The following is a 20,518-nucleotide window of genomic DNA, read 5'->3' on the forward strand; positions in this document are numbered from 1 at the left end:
TTATGGTATGACAAAAATGCTGTCAAGCGTGAGTTTCTCGAAGGAGATTTGGTTTTAGTTTTAGCAACGTCAAGACCAAATAAATTATCTGTTCAGTGGCTAGGACCTGGAACTGTAAAAAAGAAGATATCTGAAACAAATTACGTCATAAACTTACCAGGGAGAAAGGACGGATCCCAAGTTTACCATATTAATATGCTGAAGCCTTATTATAAACGAAGTGAATATGTCAACTTAGTAACGATGAAAATTGAGGAAAGTGAAGTGGATAGTGATATAGACTTTCCACATATTGAACCAAGTCCCAACGTTTATAATTTTAATGACATTGTATGCAACAGTAGTAGTTCAAGAAAGACTGACTTCACAACAAATTGATCAACTGCATCAATTGTTAAACAATTTGCAAAGAACTTTTCAAACATACCAGGAAAAACCACTTTGATTGAACATGATATTATACTGACTTCTGATACCCCTATCCTCTCTAAACCTAATAAAATGTCTCTTAGGCAAACTGATATATTGAAGACTGAAATCGATAAAATGCTAAAGTGTGGTATTATTGAAATCGGTGAATCAGACTACACTTCACCTATGATAGTCGTTGAAATCCCAGGCCGTGATCCAAGACCGTGTGTGGACTATCGCAAATTAAATGCAGTGACCAGAACACAATTTTATCCTTTACCTAATACTGAGGAATTAATTGAAAGGGTGTCCTCAGCAAAATACATTACTCTAGTAGATTTAACTAGAGGTTATTGGCAAATCCCTTGACTCCGAATGCTCAGAGATTAGCAGCCTTCAGTACTAGTTTTGGGACTTATAGACCTCTTAGAATGCCATTTGGACTCAAGAATGCTCCATTCTCTTTCAGCAAAATGATGGCACAATTGTTGAGAGGCTGTGAAAAATATGCTGTTCCATATCTTGATGATGTAGCAGTTTTTTCTGATTGTTGGGAGGAACATTTAGAGCACCTCAAGGAAGTTTTTCTCCGAATTCATAGAGCCGATTTAACAATTAAACCAATAAAGTGCCAGTTTGCTCAAAGTGAAGTTAAATATATTGGCCATATTGTAGGAAACGGAAAACGTTCGCCTGGAGAAGTGAAAATAAAGGCTATTAAGGAGTTTTCTAAACAACAACTAAAACAGAAGTCCGAGCCTTTTTAGGATTAGCCGGGTATTACAGACAATATATACCCATGTTTTCATCAATCGTTGCCCCTCTGACAGAAACTTTAAAGGGTAAAGTTCGAAAAGGACTCATTCAATGGAATAATGACTGCGAAAATGCTTTTCAGGAACTTAAGAGAAAACTCTCAAGTGAGCCTATTCTGTATGCTCCTAACTTTGATAACGAATTCATCATTCAAACTGATGCTAGCGACTTAGGTATGGGGGTTGTTTTGGCACAATATGATAAAAAGGGGAAGGAACATCCTATATTATACTTAAGTAAAAGGTTTTCTCCCACTGAAAAAAGGTATAGCACAATAGAAAAAGAGTGTGCTTGCATTATTTTTGCTCTAAGAAAATTGCATTGTTATATTGATGGACGATCTTTCACTTTTGAAACTGATCATTATCCTTTAACTTGGTTAAATAAATATGTAAGTACAAATCCACGCTTAATGCGTTGGTCTTTATTCCTTCAAACTTATGATTTTAAAATTATTCATAAAGCTTTGAAATTGAATAATAACGCGGATAGTTTAAGTAGAGCTCCTTTAGATTTTTAAAAAAAAATGATGATAACGATTGCAAATAATTTGCATAAAACTGAAGGTTAAAATCACAATAATCATAACATTTAAAAATTATTCATTTTTCATTTGTGTTTATTTTATGTGCTATATTTTCATATATCTCTTGATTGTATAAAAATAATGATTAATATTTTCTTTATAATGTGTTTATCTGAAATTCTGTAAAAATGATGTTTGAATATTTGTATTTGTATGCTGTGTTTTTTATAATGTTATTGATATGTGCTGTGTTTTCATATATGATATTGATATTATTTTATATATTTGATACGTTAAAGTAATGTAACATTTTTGAAAGTTTAACTTTTTCATTTATTTACCTGAAAAAGTTCTTGGGAAGGGAGGAGTCTGTAATATCTCCCTAACCACAACTGAACAGAAACGAACTGCGCATGCGTAATAGTCAGTCAGTCAGTCAGTGATTTTTAAGAGAGTAAGTTGTAGGAGATCCTCTCCTCTCTGCTATAGAGTCATGAATGAAAATTTGTGTGTTTTTTTTATTTTTGTTATGTTTAAATAAATTGTTTTTGTTTGTTACCACGTTTGTCTATATGTTTGTTGAGAAATACGTTACACTACATTTATTTAATAATAGTTTTTTGTTTAATCTAACAAAATAAGCATCTTTTAAACTGCTTTCTGTATTTTCCATTTCAAAGATGGGTTTCAAAATGTGCACATTTCTGCAAAGATCCCCTCCTTCTCTTAATAATAAATATATTGAGTTACTTTATTTTTCTTTGATGTAAACAGGGTATCCGCACACCTAGAAAGTCATGAATTTTGGAATTGAACAAAATTTGTCATGAAATGTCATGATTTTAACTATTTTTTTTAAAGAAAATCATGGAAAGTCATGGATTTAGGTCGCTGAAAAATCTTAATTTTTAAAATGGAATTTAAGAATTCCCTCCCACCATTTCATGGTGTTCCGAATATCTGAATTTGTAATAAAATCCCCACTCACAGTCATATTTTATTAAAATATAAACTGTTTTCATTATGTTCTTTAAAAGCTGTGGTGTTCTTTCAAAGAATGAAAGAAAAAACATCATTTCTAGAGTGAATTATCTTTTAAACTTCTGAGATTTCAGAATTTTTGTTATTATTTTTATTTATTTTTTATTTTATAAATTTAAAATTCTACCTGAAGCAAGCCAGTCATTAGTGAATTTTTTTAAATTCCGAAATGAGAACTGAAAAATCAGAAGTATTTCTTTCCTTTCAGATGAACAAGAAAAGTATCTTTAGAATATAATTCTGTAAAAAATTTTTTTTTGCTTTTGTATTTTTTTCAGCTATTTTATTGCTTTAACTATTTCTTTACTCTGTTTTAAGGGCAGGGTGCTAAAAATAGAAAAGGGCACTATACTTTTAAAAAAAGGGCATTGTATTTTATAATGTTTTTTTTCATTTATCTCAATATTTCTTAGTTCACTAAAAATATATTTAAAATTTTACACATACCTTTGAAAGACCTGGGGAAACAATTGAAATTTTTCAAATATATCTTTTGTTCTCGAGTTGATAATTAGAATTAAATTACTATTTTCAGATTTAAAAAAAATTTATATTAATCTTGAAAATAAACTTATTGAGTATCTGGCTCTCCCTTATAAACAAATAAAATAAACTATGTTTTTAAGTTTAACTGTTGAAAACGAAGTTCTGAAGTATATACTGGAAAAACAATATTTACAATATATATATATTTGTAAATAAATTGCAAAATAAAATGTATACTTCCAGACATTTTAAATAAAACATACTGGAATTTTTATATATGAAATCAGTAGCAAGATTAATATCAAACTTAAACTTCACATTCATCTTTAACTTACACAGTATATCAGATCTGATAATTGCAATAAATCAAGGCAGGGTTCCCACGGTCCTTAAAAACTGCTTAATTTTTATTTTGGAATATAAGGGCCCTTAAAAGTACTTAATTTTGGTACAAGGTTTTTAAAAGTCCTTAATTTTTCTTCATTACTAGAGTTGATTGGAACAGTTTTTCAGTTAAATTTTTTAAAACAAAATACAGTTCTTTAATCACCTACAATTAGACCATGCATCAAGGGCATGCATCATTTTAGAGAGACAAAAATGAATGTGTTGGGGGGGGGAAGCTACAAGCATGGGGAAGAAAGCATGTCCTTTTATAAATATATTGATTCTTTCATAATACTTTTTTAGGGGCAGGGGCTGTTTTAAGGTACCTAAATAGAAGACCCACACTAACCTTCAGAATCAACAGAATTCCATAAATTAAATTCTACTGGTCATTTGCTTATAGGAATTAGGTAAAACCCTTTAGAAACGAAGTATCAGAAATATTTTTTGAACTAGAATCCATAACAAAAACTATTTCCTAAATCTTAAAGAATTTAAATAACTTGTATAATATTTTGATGTGTAACAATTTTTTTCAAAAATACTTCAATTTTTTTCCTGAGTAGTAAATAAGAATGCATGATTTGCTTCTAACAAGAAAGTTAAATATTTGTAACTGTAAGTTTATAAAAAGCAGTAACCTTTTTTTTTCATGATTGTATTAATTCATAATTGTATTAAATATGATTGTATTAATATGTAATATTCATGATTGTATTAAAAATTAAACAGATCTGTACTAAACAGAGTTTGAAAAATCCCAGCCCACCTATGTTTTTCATCAAAAACCTGGGTTTTTGATGAGATCCTCAAGTTTTTTCAAAAACACTTAAATTTTTTTCCTGAGTAATAAATAAGAATGCATGATTTGGTTCTAACAAGAAAGTTAAATATTTGTTAACTATTTATAATTTGTTTAGTTGCAATGTAAAATATTTTTTTAAAGCTTTAGATTTTTACGCTGTTATTTTTATTACTTAAGAATAAGCAGATTGTTACGCAAAAATTTAGATCTCCTCATTCAAAAGATTCTTAGATTTCAATAATTATTTTATTCAGTTAACATTGCAACTTAATATACTGTTTTTAATTTTTATTCAATTTTTGTTTTCTTCAAAATTAGTTCATGTTTTTTCCAGATTGTTTAGTAATATTATGTAAGGTTAATTCATAATAACAGGTTTTGCTGGAAATAATTTTGTGTAAAATTCATCATAAAAGTAAATATAACACATTTGCTGTTTACTAATAATCTCAAAATTGTTAATATATACCCTTTTCAATATGTTTTTTATAAAATTTTTCAATATTTTTACCTAATAAAGTGATATTGCAAGATTTTTTTTATAAAAAAAAGGAATACCCCTTTCAGTTTTAATTAAACTGAATACAATATCAATTATAATAATAATAGAGGATAATATTAAGAATAATAGAAGATGATAAAGAAATATTACTAGTAAAAATCTATACATGATGTAAAAATAATTTATCACTATTTCTTAATTAAGGAACCTTATCACTTTTCTGGCCATAGGAATGTGTTTAAACTTTTGAAAAATCATTTTTGACTCTTTCATTTATATGTTTCACCTAGAACTAATAAAAAACATATTGTTTTGAAAATTATACATTTTCTCAAACATAATTCTATTTTTATTCCATAAAAATTTTCATAAAAATATTTATTGCAATGAATTTAAAACAATATGTTAAGTTAAGCGTAATGAAAAAATAGTGGAATGATTAGTTACTTTGTTATTAGTATGGTCTGTTTTTACTTTGATTTGATTTAATTTAACATGGCTTTAAGAAAACTATTCTCATGAGTAACTCTAGTTCAACTTTTTAGTATTTATTCTTTTAATATTTTCTTTTGTAAATGAAACATTTTATTATTAGAAAATAAACAATTATTTTGGCGTAACTGAATATTTAGCATGATTGGCTCACAACTGAAGGTCTAGTAGCTAAATATAATTTTTTCAATGTTTTTGCCAATTTTCTTTATTTAGTCTTTTTTTTTTAAATGTAAAATTGCAAATTTTTATTTCTGCACTTAGTTTTACAATTCAATTTCAATAAAATGATTAAAAGTGGAATACGGATTAGTTTCATAGATGATGTTAACCTTTGACAATCTGAAGATGTTTAAAAAAAAAAAGCTGATCCAGGTTTGTAAAAATTGTCTGGTACTTCTTTGGCGAGCCCTGTTAATTAATATAAATATATCAGTGCTTACATTATAATAAAATTATTTTTTATAATTTTTTTTAAAAAAGGTAAATATTTGGCTCTGTCACTGGTGATATATGTATATTCAATGATAAACAATCATTCTATTTTTAAATTCCATAATTTTTTCAAAAAAAGTCGTTAAAAGTGCTTAATTTTATCTTTGTTAAAAGAGTGGGAACCCTGCAAGGGTAAATAAGACTGAAAGAATTTACAGAGCAATAATAAAAAAAACTTTTTATAGCTACGAAGCCGTTTAAAAAAATAATACAAATACATAAATAATCTGTGTGAAATCAAAATTAAATTCTTATTAATGTAAGAACATTTTTGAAAACAAAAACGCAATAAGCAATTAAAGTATTCAATACATTAGCATCAATTAAAATATTAATTATGGGAAAATAAAATTGTAATGAAGTATTACAATAAAAATAAGTTATGTAAAAGAAAAAAAATTAAAAAAGGCTTATTTCTACCACCAAATATCAAACCACCCTAAAAAGAAACTAACAAATCAAAGTACAAGCAAAAAAATAAATAAAGGATAAAATCGCAGTATTTTTGTCTCTGCTAAAAAAAAATAAAATAAAGTATCCTAAAATATGAAACAAAGCTGCAAAATTACAAAAAAATAAACGGAGAAATTATTAATAAAAAATAAACTAATAAATAAAAAAACAAAATTTCAAAAACTAAGTGATTCTAAGAAAATAATAAAAAAATTTAATCTAATAAAAATACTACCCAAAAGTCTGTATTGAATCGAAGTAAAATCGTACTTCATCAATTCATGAACGTTTGCAAGAACAGAAGAAAATAAACCGGAAAAAATTATAAAAATGCAATAAGTCAAGATTTTCTGTTGCAAAAGAAAAAAAGAAAAGCTAACTAATTATAAATAAGATGGATAAATAGATAAAAAAGAAATAAAAATTATGATGTTAAAACAACGAAATTAATAATAAATTACTAAAAAAAAATTGCTTTAATGATAAATACTAAATCAGCACAAAAAGTAATACTATATAAAAAAAGTAAAATATTACCTGAAGTTATTTTATTACTGTTAAGCTTAAATTTAATAAACTGGATATTTCACAATCTAACTGAAAAAAAAGGGTTAAAAAATAAAGACCGCAAACCTGGAAGCAGAATAATTTTAAGAAACTAACGCTCATACTGTTCAGTTTTCTTTAGTCTAAGTGACCCTCTATTATAAATCACTGTCACTGTACACCAAAATAAAGACCAAATTTCTATAATAATGAGGAGGGGAGAATTTAAGTAACAATAAAGAAGTGTCATATTTAAATATATCGAAAGTACAACACAGAGTTATCGATCGGCGTGGTAATTGTGATAGTGTCAAATCAAAAACCTCGTTTGAAAAATATCGTCAAATAAACGAGTTACTATTAAAGAAAGAAAACTATTTCTTAATCTATCAATTTATTTAGTTCTATTTTAAGTTTATTAATTATTAACCAAAAGTTAAGTTTATTAACCAAATTAAAGTTGCTGCATTAAGATCATTCAGAAAAAAAGAAAAAAATTTGCGAATAAGACACGTATCTTCAAATAAATTTTACTTTTAAATATTTTTGAGGTATAGGCATACAGCTATAAATAAATTTAATGCAATTAAATAAAGGAAAGTTTCGCATCTAAATTTACCAATATAATTGCATCACTCGTAATGTATGGACATGTCACAGTGTCGTCGTCATCGATTATCGTAGCACCTGTGATAGTGTCGAAATGAAAACCTAATATTGTTCAGTTAATGAGCAAAAAATTTTAAAAAAATTCTAAGTGAATGAAAAAGTTTCCTATTCAAATGAGTTTATCTAGTATCAATTAGGATGAACAGTCGAACAAAATAATAAGTAAGGAAAGAAAGAAAGAATAATAAAAAAAAGCGATTTATTGAATTAAGTATGCTTCATCTACAAATAAATTGTATGCTTGATTCAACCTTTATGAGGCGCAGTCATACCTTTGCACACACTAGTAATAGTATAAGTAAATAAATTAATGAAAAAATCGACTGCTGAAACAAATTCTATTGAAAACGAGAAAGTTAGTACTAAGCGATATTTTAGAGAGTAAAAAAAAATAAAATAAAGACGTATCTGTTTATACTCCTGGCAGCGTGCCAACAAAGAATGAGAAAGTCTTAAATATATCAAAGAGTTAGAAAGTCTTAAATTTAAGATTTTATATATATATTAAATATGTTTAGTACGGAAAAATATCAAAGATAAATTTAAAAAAAAAAAAAAAACGGAATAAATATTACTGTTTGCGAATATAAATTCTTAAAATAACTTGTAATAAAACATAACTTGAAACTTCTGTACCTTTGAACTCCGGATCGCGGTTAACAAAAAATTCGGCAAACCAGATTTTTTCGGAGCACAAATCATCTCTGTTTTTCTTTTTTTTTTCTCCCCCAAGCGCAGCACATGATAAGCACTTCCCTACCTAAAGATTTCTTTTTTTTTTAAAAAAGAAATGCGGTAACTACGAAGGACAATCGGGTCTTTGCCTGCACAGTAAAGCAGAAAGGCCTTTATTATTAATTATTATTGTAAAAATTGTATTTTGTCATTGTAAAAAAAAAAGTTTATTCTAAATTTAATATTTTTTTGTTTTTTTTTTTGGATAAAAAAGCTTTTTTAGTTCATAGTTAATTGTCCAAGTCCCTCCACTTTTGAAATCGAAAGTACTAATTTCTTTCTTCCTTTAAAAGAATAAAGCTGAGCAGAGGGGGAGTGGAGGGCTCCAAAAGATACATGAGAATGTATCACTTTTTTCAATGACCTAGTTTGACCCCTAAAATTGTCTACAGGCTTTGTGAACAAGACTTCTTCCCTTCTTTCTTTCCAAGAAAACTCTTGACCGGCCTACTGACCGTCACCATTGCCATATGGTTTCTTAAAATAGCAATGCTTCCATTTCTAAGAAAAAGAACTTTTCCTGAAAGGAGGAAATAGGAACCCACACTGCTGCAAGAGGGGTTGCATTCCCTGACAGGCGCGACTTTTTGGAAGATCTCTTATTTAAATTACTAACTTCAAGAGGAAATAGTAAAGAGGGCGGGGGAGGAGGAGCGTTTCTGAATCTCACTTACCCATAGCTATTGAGCTCCAGGGAAGACAAGTTGATTTGCAGAAAAGTATCACTAAGTGGGGGGAGAGAACAAAAAAATTCTTTCTTGCAGGAAGGAAGGTGGGATCTTTTTGGAGGGGGCACACCAGGGTGCATTTTATTATATCAGGGCGGGATAAAAGGAGTAAATGGCAACAGGGAGGAAATTTCTCCTCAAAAGGGCATGCGGGGCGGGGCGCCCCGCAAACCCCGCCTAGAATTAACCCTGAATTTATGTTATTAAAATGCCTTTTTAAATTTCTTGTGTTTTTGTCAGAGAAAATAGTAACTTCGTTAAGTCATGAAAAAGTCTAGGAATTAGTCATGAAAAGTCATGAATTTGATAATCTAAAATGTAGCAGATACCCTGTATAAAAAAAAATGTTTAGCTTTTGTTTAATTGTTTCACATCTACTGTAAATATTATAATTGATTATAGGAAACTGTATCAAATGTCGCCCCCTACAGATGGGGTGATTATTGATCACTGGGGTAGTTCTTGATCAATGTCATTTCTTATAAATAGTATAAAAAATAGCTAATTGTCTTTTCTTAAATAAAAGTTCAAATTTATTAAGAAGAACAACTGTAAAATATATTTTTACTGTAATCACAAAGTTTGTTTTTAATGGTATACAAGACAAATGTGTTCTGATTTGCACCAGTTTTTGTTTGTATTACCTTGCTTCTATCTTAATGTGTCAGTGTTTTCACTACAGCGCGAGAATCTCGCATATTTTTTCTTTTCTTGCATTAAAAAATTATCACCGCGAGAAATTCGCGCATTCTATAAATCAATTTCAAAATTCGCGAATTTCTCGCATTTTGGAAAAGGCTTCGAATTGCGCCCTTTAGAATAAAATCCGTTTCACTTTTATTTCTGGATCTTTCATTATTTTCAACATCTGCCCCGTTATCTAGCTTCCCGAATTACCAGTATTGTTCAGAACCTTTTCAAACAACAAAACACAAGCACGGAACCCCTTTCAGAACACATTTCTCTACAACCAGGTGTTTACCGTAGTTAAGGTTTCTTCATGTAAGACGTTCAAATTTTTTATGTGCTAATGTAGATGTAATGTAAGGTGGACAAATGCCTTGTAAAGGCAAAATCTTCTATGATGATGCACCAAAAATATTCAATGCTTTAAAAAATAGAAGACGTTAAAAATGTATTATTATTAAAGAAATGATTTTTTTTAAAGAGTTTTTTTTTTTAGTTTTTTGAAATCTCACTTAACTTCTTGAAATCTCACCCTGTTTTTGAGAAAGGGTGAGAAATTCTCACCCATTTTTTTCTATGATGAAAACACTGTGTGTGTACATCGTTAGAATAATTTTTAAGTTTATAAATTACCCTAATAAATATTGTGAGAAATTATAAGCCTAAAAAGGATACTAAGCTTCTAGAAAGCAAAATTAGTGAATTTCTTTTAATGATTGAAAAGGAAAATTTCAGTGTGAGAGCTTCTGCCAGAGCTGTTGACATACCTTACTTAACTTTACACTCTCTTCTTTAGTAGTAGTGAAATAGCTTAAAAATAGTTTTAGTTATGGATAAGGCAAAAATTTACATGCTTTAAAAATAGTCAAAAGTTGCATAATTCTTGCAATTTAAAGCAGAAATAGTTTTTTTTTTTTTCTAATTTAGAAAAAGTAGTGTTCAGTTTGAAGAGATAGAAAATAACATTTCAGGACAAAAATGACTGTCCTCAGAATAGAAAAATGAGTGAAATGAGTGAGTGAAAAAAATGAGTGAATGAAAATGAGTGAATGAAAAAATGAATTAAACTCCTCACTTTAACGCCACACAACTACCCTTCTAAGCAAATCGACCTTTTTTTGCACTTTACACATCGACAACAGCGCCACCTCACCGCTCTCGTATCCAATTTGCGCATGCCCACCCTTCTGTGAGTTTCAAGGTTTATATAATATATATATATATATATATATATATATATATATATATATATATATATATATATATATATATATATATATATATATATTATATATAAGTATAAGTTTTCCTCAACTTTCTTCGTGTTTTCTTGTATTTATTTATATATATAAGTTCTAATGCACAAGCTATTATTTGTTTTTTATGTGTGAATACTTATTAAAATGTTTTTTTTTTCAGGCTGTGGGAGAATTGTTACTTAATTTAGCTAAACTTGTACCTACAAACAATGACCACATATTATCCAAATTCTGTTGTCTTTTGTGTTATTTTCTTGAAAATTCTACTGTAAGTATAAATTTTCAATGTATCCACGTTTAAATTTTAATATTTTAGTTAGTCATAGTATTTGAATTCTTGGTTACCTATTGAATACAGGACTGCCATATGTTATTTAAATGAAAAATTTTACTACCGTTTTCATCGTTAAAGGATTAAAAAAATGACCACAAAAGCAATTTTTCTCAAGGTAGTCATTGTGTTCTTTTTATAATGCTTTATTTTTAAAAAAAAATTTTTTTTTTTAAACCAATATTTATTTTGCTGTGCCATTACTTTAATGCATATTTTTTTTCTGCTTCTCAGTTTTTCTAATCATATATTTTAATCTATATTTCCATTCCTTTTGTTTGTCTGAATTTGATCAAAAGATTTCATCTTCCAGATTGATTTTGAATAGAAAACTAATAAGTTTCAGTTTCATGACCATGTAATTTTTAATAACAAAGACTGATGGTGCTTATTTTTTTATAATTCTCTTCCTAGAAACCACTTGATTTGCAATAATTTAATCAATTTTGAAAAAAAACAACATTTTTCAAATTTATTTTTTTACATTTTTATGTTTAATTTTACTTAATCACCAGGGTAGGGAGAATAGGAAAACCTGGAAAATACAGGGAATTAAAAATTACCTGAAATAACATGGAATTTGGAGTTTTTCTTAAGAAACTGGGAAAATAAAGGGAATTTTGTTTCTTATTTTCATCTTTTAAAAATTGTAAACAAAGTGAATATTTTAGGATATTTCAAATGTTAAATGAGTTTATTTACTTCAGTAGCATTATTTGTTTTATGAATGTTCAGCTGTTCCTTTTTTCTCTAAGTTTTTTCAGAAATTATAACTAGTACAGTATCCCTAATACAGTTCATACAAGAGCACAGTGATTGTGTTTTTCCTCTTAATATCTTGTGTATAATATGCACAGAGAAAACACAGGGAATTTTTTTCTTTCCAAGTCTGAGTAGCAATCCTGATTCATCATCATCGTCATAGTTGGCCGGACAGCCCAACGTGGACCAATGCCTTCCTCTGAAGATTTCTCCATGACGACTTCCAATTTGTCTTTGATCTCCAATTCTTTTCATTAATTGCAAGAAAATCAGACTCCACTGAGCCCATATCAGCTTCGGCCTTCCCGGCTTTCTTGTTCCAGTGGGTCTAAAAAGCGGTATCTTTTTTATATTGTATTGTCATCACTCATTCAAATCACAAGAGGCCACCCAATTCATTCTATTTATTTTTATGTATTTAATAATATGGTAGGGAACCAATTATCCGGAATGATCGGGAGCATTGCTATTCCGGATAACTGATCTTTCCAGTTTTCTGAATTGTTACAAAAAGCCGTTTTTTATATTGTGAAACTCAACTGAAAAAATATATGTATTTAGAATAATTTTAAAAAACTCTTACTTCTTTTGACAGTGTAGATAAATAATGATTATTTCTAAAATGATGGTAAACATCTTTTAAGAAAGAAAAAATTCTGAAATCTTTTGAGGAAATTTTTTTTTTTAAAGTGTATCGAATTTCTTTCCGGTTTTCTGGTATTCTGATTTCTGGATAAGAGGTTCTGTACTGTATCAGGTTGTCTATAAATCTTGTACAGTTCAAAGTTAAATCTCCTTCTCCAGTTATTGTTTTCATTTACACCACCAAGTATACTCAACAAAATCTTTCTCTCAAATATTGCAATACAATTTTCTTCCATTTTTGTCATTGTCCAAGCTTCAGAAGGGTGTGTCAAGACTTGCTGGACAAGAGTTTTGTGGATTAAGAACTTTGTTTTTCTAGAAAGAAACCTAGATTTAACAAATCTTCTCAGCCCATAGACAGCCCTATTTGCCAGATAGAGTAGGTTTTTTTTTTATTTCAGGAGTCATTCTGTTATTAATAGTAATAATCCTAAGTAAGTAAAACTCCTTACTGTTTCAAATCTATAAGAATTTATTTCAAGACAGGGGTCTGGAACTCTGTTTCTTGAGAATAACATATATTTTGTTTTCTCTACATTTATGACAGCCCATTTGCCTTGCAGCCACGTCAAGGGCAAGAAATGCCTCTTTCAGGGTAGGAAGGGAATGAGCAACTATATCAACATCATCAGTATATGCAAGTAGTTGTACTGATCTAGTAAAAATGTGACCACTGGTATTGATGTTTGAATCACGAATGGCTCTCTCAAGTGCAATATTAAAAAGAAGACAGGAGAGAGAATCATCCTGTCGAACACCTGTAAATGTGTCACGATCTTCTGACAGAGACCCCAGAAACTTAATCTTACACTTTGTATCTTTCAATGTAAATCTTGTCAATTTAATGGGTTTTGAAGGTATTTTAAAAGTATTCTTTGTTTCAGAAAGATAATTTCTATTGATACAATCAAAAGCAGCCTGAAATCAATAAAAAGATGTGTGTTCAATGTTAAATTCCATTGATTTCTCTAAAATCTGATGGAGACAAAATATCTGATCTTTAGTTGATTTTCCAGCACGGAATCCACATTGATATTTTCCTATTTGTGAGTCAATAAATGATAACAGCCTGAGAAACAAAATTGTAGATAGAATTTTATAAGTTATACAAAGAAGACTAATGCCACGATAGTTGGCACATGTCATAGGATCTCTTTTCTTGTGAATTGGGCACACAATGTTAATATTCCAATTCGTTGGCATAATCTCAGAGTACCAGATGTCAGTAATAAGTTCAAATAAATTCCTCAATAAGGTAGATTCACAATGTTTTAGTAGTTGTGCTGAAATAAGATCATGACCCGAAGTCTTCTTTTTCTTTAAGTTTTTTATTTGCATCCCTGATCTCCTCAGTAGTTGGAGCCTCAACTTCTATGTTATTCATTGCTGGATTCATGTGCAATTATTTCAACATCTTCACAATTTTCATTTAGAAGTTCTTTAAAATGTTCATGCCAACGTTTTAAAATGTCTTTTTTATCACTCCAATCGACTGCGATTAATTTTCTAATAGAATGCTCTGCATTTATTAATGGATTTCAGATGTTCAACACCTTTAAACAATTCTTCATCAAAGACCCTTTTCTTTTGCCTAAAGAGTTTCTTCACCTCTTTTCTGTGTCTATGGTATTCCTCTGCACTATTTTTGTGTGCAGATTCTTGTATTCTTGTGTGTGCTTGCATCTTATGTTTATATGCAGCATTCTTTTTATCATTAGCAATGGCATAATCAATATCATACCAATCCTTAACCTGTTTCTTAGTTACTTTACCAATCACGGTATTGGCAGCGTTACAGATACTGTCTTTTATAAATTTCCATTTATTTTTCACACTACAGTCACAATTCTTTAAATTCAACTGTTCCTTTACTTTTTCGCAATATTCAAGTATTATCCTTTCATTTTTAAGTTTATCAGAGTCATATTCTCTCAAAGTCTATCCCTTTAACATTTTTGCATTTGATAATTTTGATCTGACTGAAGCAATAATCAAGAAGTGATCTGAATCCACATTAGCCCCAGGATAAGTTCTCACGTCCATCAAGTCTGAGTAATGTCTTGCTTCAATTAGTATGTGATTAATTTTATTAGCATAAGTGCCACATGGGGCACGCCAAGTAGCTTTATGAATATTTTTATACGGGAAAAACGTGCATCCTATAATCATATTATGTGAAGTGGCAAAATCAATTAATTTGGAGTCCATTATCATTGGTTGTATCATGTAAGCTAAATTACAAATTTAAATTCCCTTTCTCTACCTACACAGCATTTAGATCTCCCAAAATAATTTTTACATCATATTTTGGATTATTGTAGTGCATTTTGTCTAAATTTTCATGGAAAATTTCCTTTCCTTCCTCTGTTTTATCTTCAGTTGGTGCATAGGAACAGATAATACTGAAAGTAAAGAACTTTCCCTTAATTCTGAGCTTTCACAGTCTCAAAGAGATTGCCCCGAAATCCAAATTCAGGTGTTGTATTCTTTTACTTACGATAAAGCCAGTGCCCTCTGTATGTTTTTTTGGGGGGTGAAAACTGTAAAAAACAGTTTTCCTTTTATTCAATGTTCCATTGCATAACCTGCTGAATGGCAATCAAATCAATATTGCATTGTTCCATCTGTTCTAACAGCAAATGCAATGCCTTGGCTCTTTAGAGAGACAGAATGTTCCAGCTTCTAATTCTCATATCCAAATTTCGTTTTCCAAATAGTTTCCATGAAGTCCTCTAGGATTTATCTTTTAAGGATTTCGTAGCAAGAAATTTTTACAGGATAGAGGTGTCAACCCTATGCCCAACCCCCAACCTGGAGGACCAGTCCCCTGATATAATCACCAGAGGCAAGGTGCCTGGTTATACACCCAGACACTGGGTACTCATTTTTAGTCGATTTAGTGAGTAATTTATTTTAAATTAAGCATTAAATATTACAATTTAAGTATTCAATATTACAAATTCATTATATTACTGGATACAAATATTCAAGTAGAAAGCCCTGGATAACTTCAAGTAGCGAGACGCCACCATTTTGGTGATTAACTCTCTTCCTTTGTTTATAATGCAGAAATACCAAGAGTTCCCATTTTTAAACGCCACTTTTTATTGATAAATGTTTTCATATTCTTGAAGATAGCTTTAATATTTTCTATTTATTCTTTCAATTCTTTTATTTCCTCTAAAAGTATACATTTTATATTTATTCTATTCAGTGAAAATAATACCTTATCTATAATTTAAAGCTTTCTCATTTTGCTTTTTATAATCTGCTGCAATTTTTTTCCCTAACTCTTTGAAATTTTTTGCAGTCTAGTTTTTTTTATAAGGTTTAAAAGGTGTTAGGATTTGTAATTAAAATCATTCTGGATATTATTAACTGTGTTCAGAGAAAAAGTTTTTTCCCCCCAATAGTTGAAATCTTTTTTCTTCTTACTCAATACCAACTGTACCGTAATTTCGCGCGTATAGTCCGCAGACCCAATTTTATAATAGAAAAATTTCAAAAATCGTCAGATAGTCCGTGGACTATACGTCCGAAATTACGTTCCTTTAATACGGAAATATTAATGTATTTTAGAAACAAAGAACTAAGTATAAATAGAAAAAAAGTACTTACTTACTAATATACCTTCAGAAATAAAATGCTAAATATAAATAAAAAACAGTGCTTACTAATTAATCATATTTTAATCACACATTCTACTACATTAACGAAAGCCTTCAAAGTCCAATTCATCGGTATCAGAATTAAACAGTTCTAATATATTTTCGGAAAGAGTGTCCGAAAGTTCATTTTCAGCATCACTATCTTCACTGTTAGTGATTTCCTCGCTTTCACTAACAATCCCGGCTTTTATAAATCCCGATTGGATGGTTGACACTTTAGCACTTTTCCAGGATTTATCGACCCATTCCGCAACTTCAGTGTATGAAGCGCGTCTCATATTTCCTGCTTTTGTGAAAGTATGTAAACCTTCCGACATCCAGTTCTCCCAGCAAGCGCGTACGTGGGTCTTGAAACTTTTGTTCACGCTAATATCCAGAGGTTGCAGGATTTTTGTTAAACCTCCTGGAATAACGCTAAGTTCAGCACCAATGTTTGTTTTTCTTAGCTTCCGCCTTTACAGTGCCTTTTATGTGTGCCCTCATGGAATCCATAATTAGTACTCATTTGGAATTGAAAAAGGCACCTTCTCTCTTCCAAACTTCTTGAAACCAATTGAGCATAATGTCCTCGTTGCACCAACCCTTTTCATTGCACCGTATTACGACGCTTCGAGGATAATTTTCCTTGGGAATTGTTTTTCTCTTAAAGATCAAGAGCGGCTTCAACTTTGTGCCTTCAGCACAGCAGGCGAGCATCACTGTGAAATGGGTCTTTTCTTGACCAGTTGTTGTTATGGATACTGTTTTCACTCCACAAGTATCGACGGTGCGATTCGGTGGACAATCAAATGTTAATGGAACTTCGTCCATATTTATAATATTTTTTAGGGAATACTTCCCTTCTGCAATAACTTTTCTTGTAAACTGAAGGAAAGAAGCTTTTTTTTCATCTACGTCGTGCGAAACAGCCTGACACATTGTCGTTCTGCTGCGAACTCTCAAGTTCTTACGACGCATGAAGCGGTAAACCCAATTTATTCCTCCCTTGAAATCCGTTATCTGCATCTCTTCTGCCATGGCCTTCGCTCGGAGACGGATTTTAACTGTTGAAATGGAGCGTTCGGCATTTCTTTGGTCGAGAACCCATCTTGGTAAATTTTCCTCTAAAGCTGGCCATTTTACTTTTCTGTGCCGATTGGATAGCTTTCCTCCCATTCTTTTTAACACATCCTTTTGTTTGCGCCAATTTCTCACCGCTTTCTCGTCCACTTCAAAATAACGGCCCGCTTCTCTATTTCCATCTTTTTCAGCTTTCACAACTACCTTGAGTTTAAACTCAGCAGTAAAACTCCGGCGATGTTTCACAGACGTAATGTTGGATCAACGTTATTGAAGATGAAAGACAAAATACGAAAACAAAATACTGTGCATTAATAAGACAAAAACGCATCAGAATTGAAGATACAACAATTTTAAAAAAAATAATAATAAGCTGAGGACGATGATCGAAATCAGACAGAAATATGAGCAATGAAAAAAAAAACGATAAAAAGCGCTCTCCCAAGCATTTAAAACAAGTTTCTATTTTTAGCAATTCCTCCCCCTATTTTTGCTTCTCCAATCAGGTTTTTTTTTTTTTAAATAACTCCGCCTAGGACGGTTTTTCTTTTATCCCCTGTCTAAAATTCTCACACACTTAGCTTTTTCCCCTCTTCACTGATCTTCAGTTGAAAGTTTGAAATTCTTTTGGAACATTTTAATTGTAAGATAATTCAAGGTTATTCCAAGTTCCTCAGCACCCTTTATTCATCAAACATTCACATGTTTCTAACAAGCAGCTGAAGAAAAAAGGGGAGTGGAGAGAGGCATTCATGACAAGTGGAAGAGACATATTTCCTGAAAAAAGCGGGGGGGGGGATGTGCTTGTTTTACAGTTGACGTTATCACTGGCCCCACCCTGATTTCCTTCATTCATTCCTTTCTGATTTATGCTTCTCTACTCCACGCCCATTTCCTACACTCAATAGCTGTTCATATGGCAGAAGGGAAAGAGAGATTTAGTTCTCTTTTGGATAGTGATCTCCAGCAAGTGATTCCAAGAAAGGTCTTGTGCTGTTTATATTTGATTATCGGCAGTTCACGACAGCGTGTTTTTTAAATTTCAACGATTTTAACCGTGAACAACCACCGTATTATCCGCACTTTTGGATAGTCCGCAGCTTCAAAAAGTCGCATTTTAAACACAGATAGTCCGCGGACTATACGCGCGAAATTACGGTAATTTGGCTATAATAAACAATTGCTGAAGCTTTAAGTACAATTAATTAAATCTAAAATTAAATCCTAATTAAAATTTTAAGTGCAAATAGCAAAATCGAAAAATATTGTAGAATTGCTGTTTAATTTTTAAAATACTAAATAAGGTTATATATTTATCTATATGTGTGTGTAAGGAAAATTTGAAAGAAAAGGAATGAAAAGTCCAGCAGAACCCAACTCATTCCTTTTGAAAACACAAAATGAGAGAGAGACAGGTGGAAATAAATAAAACTCTCTTCAACCACAAGAGAAGACCCTAATGCTATTTAACTCCAAAGCTATTAAAAGAAACCCCCTTCCTCTCCCCCCAAAAAAGACCTCTCCAACTAGAATTAGTTCTCATTTTGGTAAGAGAAGAGACAATGGACAAAGTTGTGATTTAGGCTCGATTCTCAAATTTTCTTTAATATCTTTTCATTTTTCTCTGCTAATAATGCATTTCATAACTGAAGAAAATAGTTACGAATTATTTATTTTGGAAGCTGCTTGAAATTTATAAATTTCTACCATTTACTCAAAAATAAGAATTTGCTGAAGAAATTTTAATGAAAAATGTTCTCTTAATGATCTTTTACCTCCATTAATCATTTAAATTGCAACGTAAAGTTAAAAGTAAGCTGGCAGAAGATTAGAGTAAACTATGAAATTTCAAATGCTGAAAAATTTTAACTTGAAATTTATTAAAATACAAACAAATTATGAGCACAGAATTCTCCATAGGGAAAGCATAAGCTGCTGTCAAGTGACATCCTCTTAATAAACTATGCACATGAAGAGTTGAAAATGAATATTTAAGTTTATTAGGAGAAAAAGGAGATTAAAATGATCAAAAATCAGTTTATTTGTTAAATAAGTTTAGTTTGAAATACAATTTACTTTAAGCTTCTTTCTTAAATTAACAAGTTTTAAATTTTTTTAAAAAATCTTTTGCTGTTATTATCCTTCGGATTGACAGGTAAGAACTATTAAACTTTTTGTTCCTTAACCTTATTTAAACCTTAAAAATTAATTATTTGTATTAATTTAATAGTATTTAAAAATTATAATTGTAATAAAGTACATAGGTTTTTTTACTATATTTCTTACAAGCAAGATTAAAGCATTCCCACAATGACCTAGTGTCTGCCAGGTGAGTCATGCTGATAAATTTTTGTGGCCAATGACACTGTTGTGGCAACATGTTCAGCATTGTACTTGATTTTACTGCATTGAGGATCTGCTACTCATTGATCGGAAGCTGTGGTGACCGTCAATTTGCTACTAGGGATCAAATCCTTCACAATTGGCAGCTCAGTATGTTTACCAGTAATTATGAAGAATTCTGTATATTAAAGTTGGTGAATTCGGAACACCCCTGGCATGTACTGTATGAAACACTTTAAACTTGGTTTTGACTTGAAAGTGTTTAATTTTTGCATCAAATCATAATTACATTTATTTTATAAGTTGTCATCAAGTATTATACTGATTGAAATGCTTAATTGTGTAAGAAAAAGGAAAAAAAAAATATTTCATTTTTCCACTTGTTTGAACCTATTTTTTATTCTTTTTATATCAAAATCCTAAATCAAAGATAAATGTTTCTTAAGTGTGTGACAAATTGAATAATCAACCCAATAATTAAGCATGCAGACACAAGAAAGAATTATAACATTCCTAGGTGGAGGCTTAAATTAGACAAATAATTTAGATACAGAAAAGCGAGATTATATTCATGGCAACTCTACTAAATGAGCATTTGTGCTGTCTATAGACAAACATATTAAACTTACGCATTTAATATAAATTGTAATTTGTATGTTTATGAACAGGTTT

General features: G+C 30.2%; 1 protein-coding gene across 4 annotated transcripts in view; it reads left to right on the top strand.

Moving 5' to 3' along the window:
- The window catches only part of LOC107449378 (HEAT repeat-containing protein 6), a 140,013-nt gene that overhangs the window by 5,728 nt on the left and 113,767 nt on the right, over positions 1 to 20,518 (top strand). For all 4 annotated transcript variants that reach the window (XM_087156225.1, XM_087156222.1, XM_087156224.1 and 1 more), the window contains one exon: positions 11,199 to 11,306. Coding sequence is in view for 3 of the 4 variants with exons in the window: in XM_087156222.1 (XP_087012348.1) it covers positions 11,199 to 11,306 (108 nt within the window). In the remaining variant the exon portion in view is untranslated. The remainder of the gene's footprint in view (positions 1 to 11,198; positions 11,307 to 20,518) is intronic.

Source organism: Parasteatoda tepidariorum, chromosome 12 (genome assembly GCF_982258835.1).
Source record: "Parasteatoda tepidariorum strain Cologne lab strain chromosome 12, Ptep-v5.0, whole genome shotgun sequence".
NCBI classification, from domain to species: Eukaryota; Metazoa; Arthropoda; class Arachnida; order Araneae; family Theridiidae; genus Parasteatoda; species Parasteatoda tepidariorum.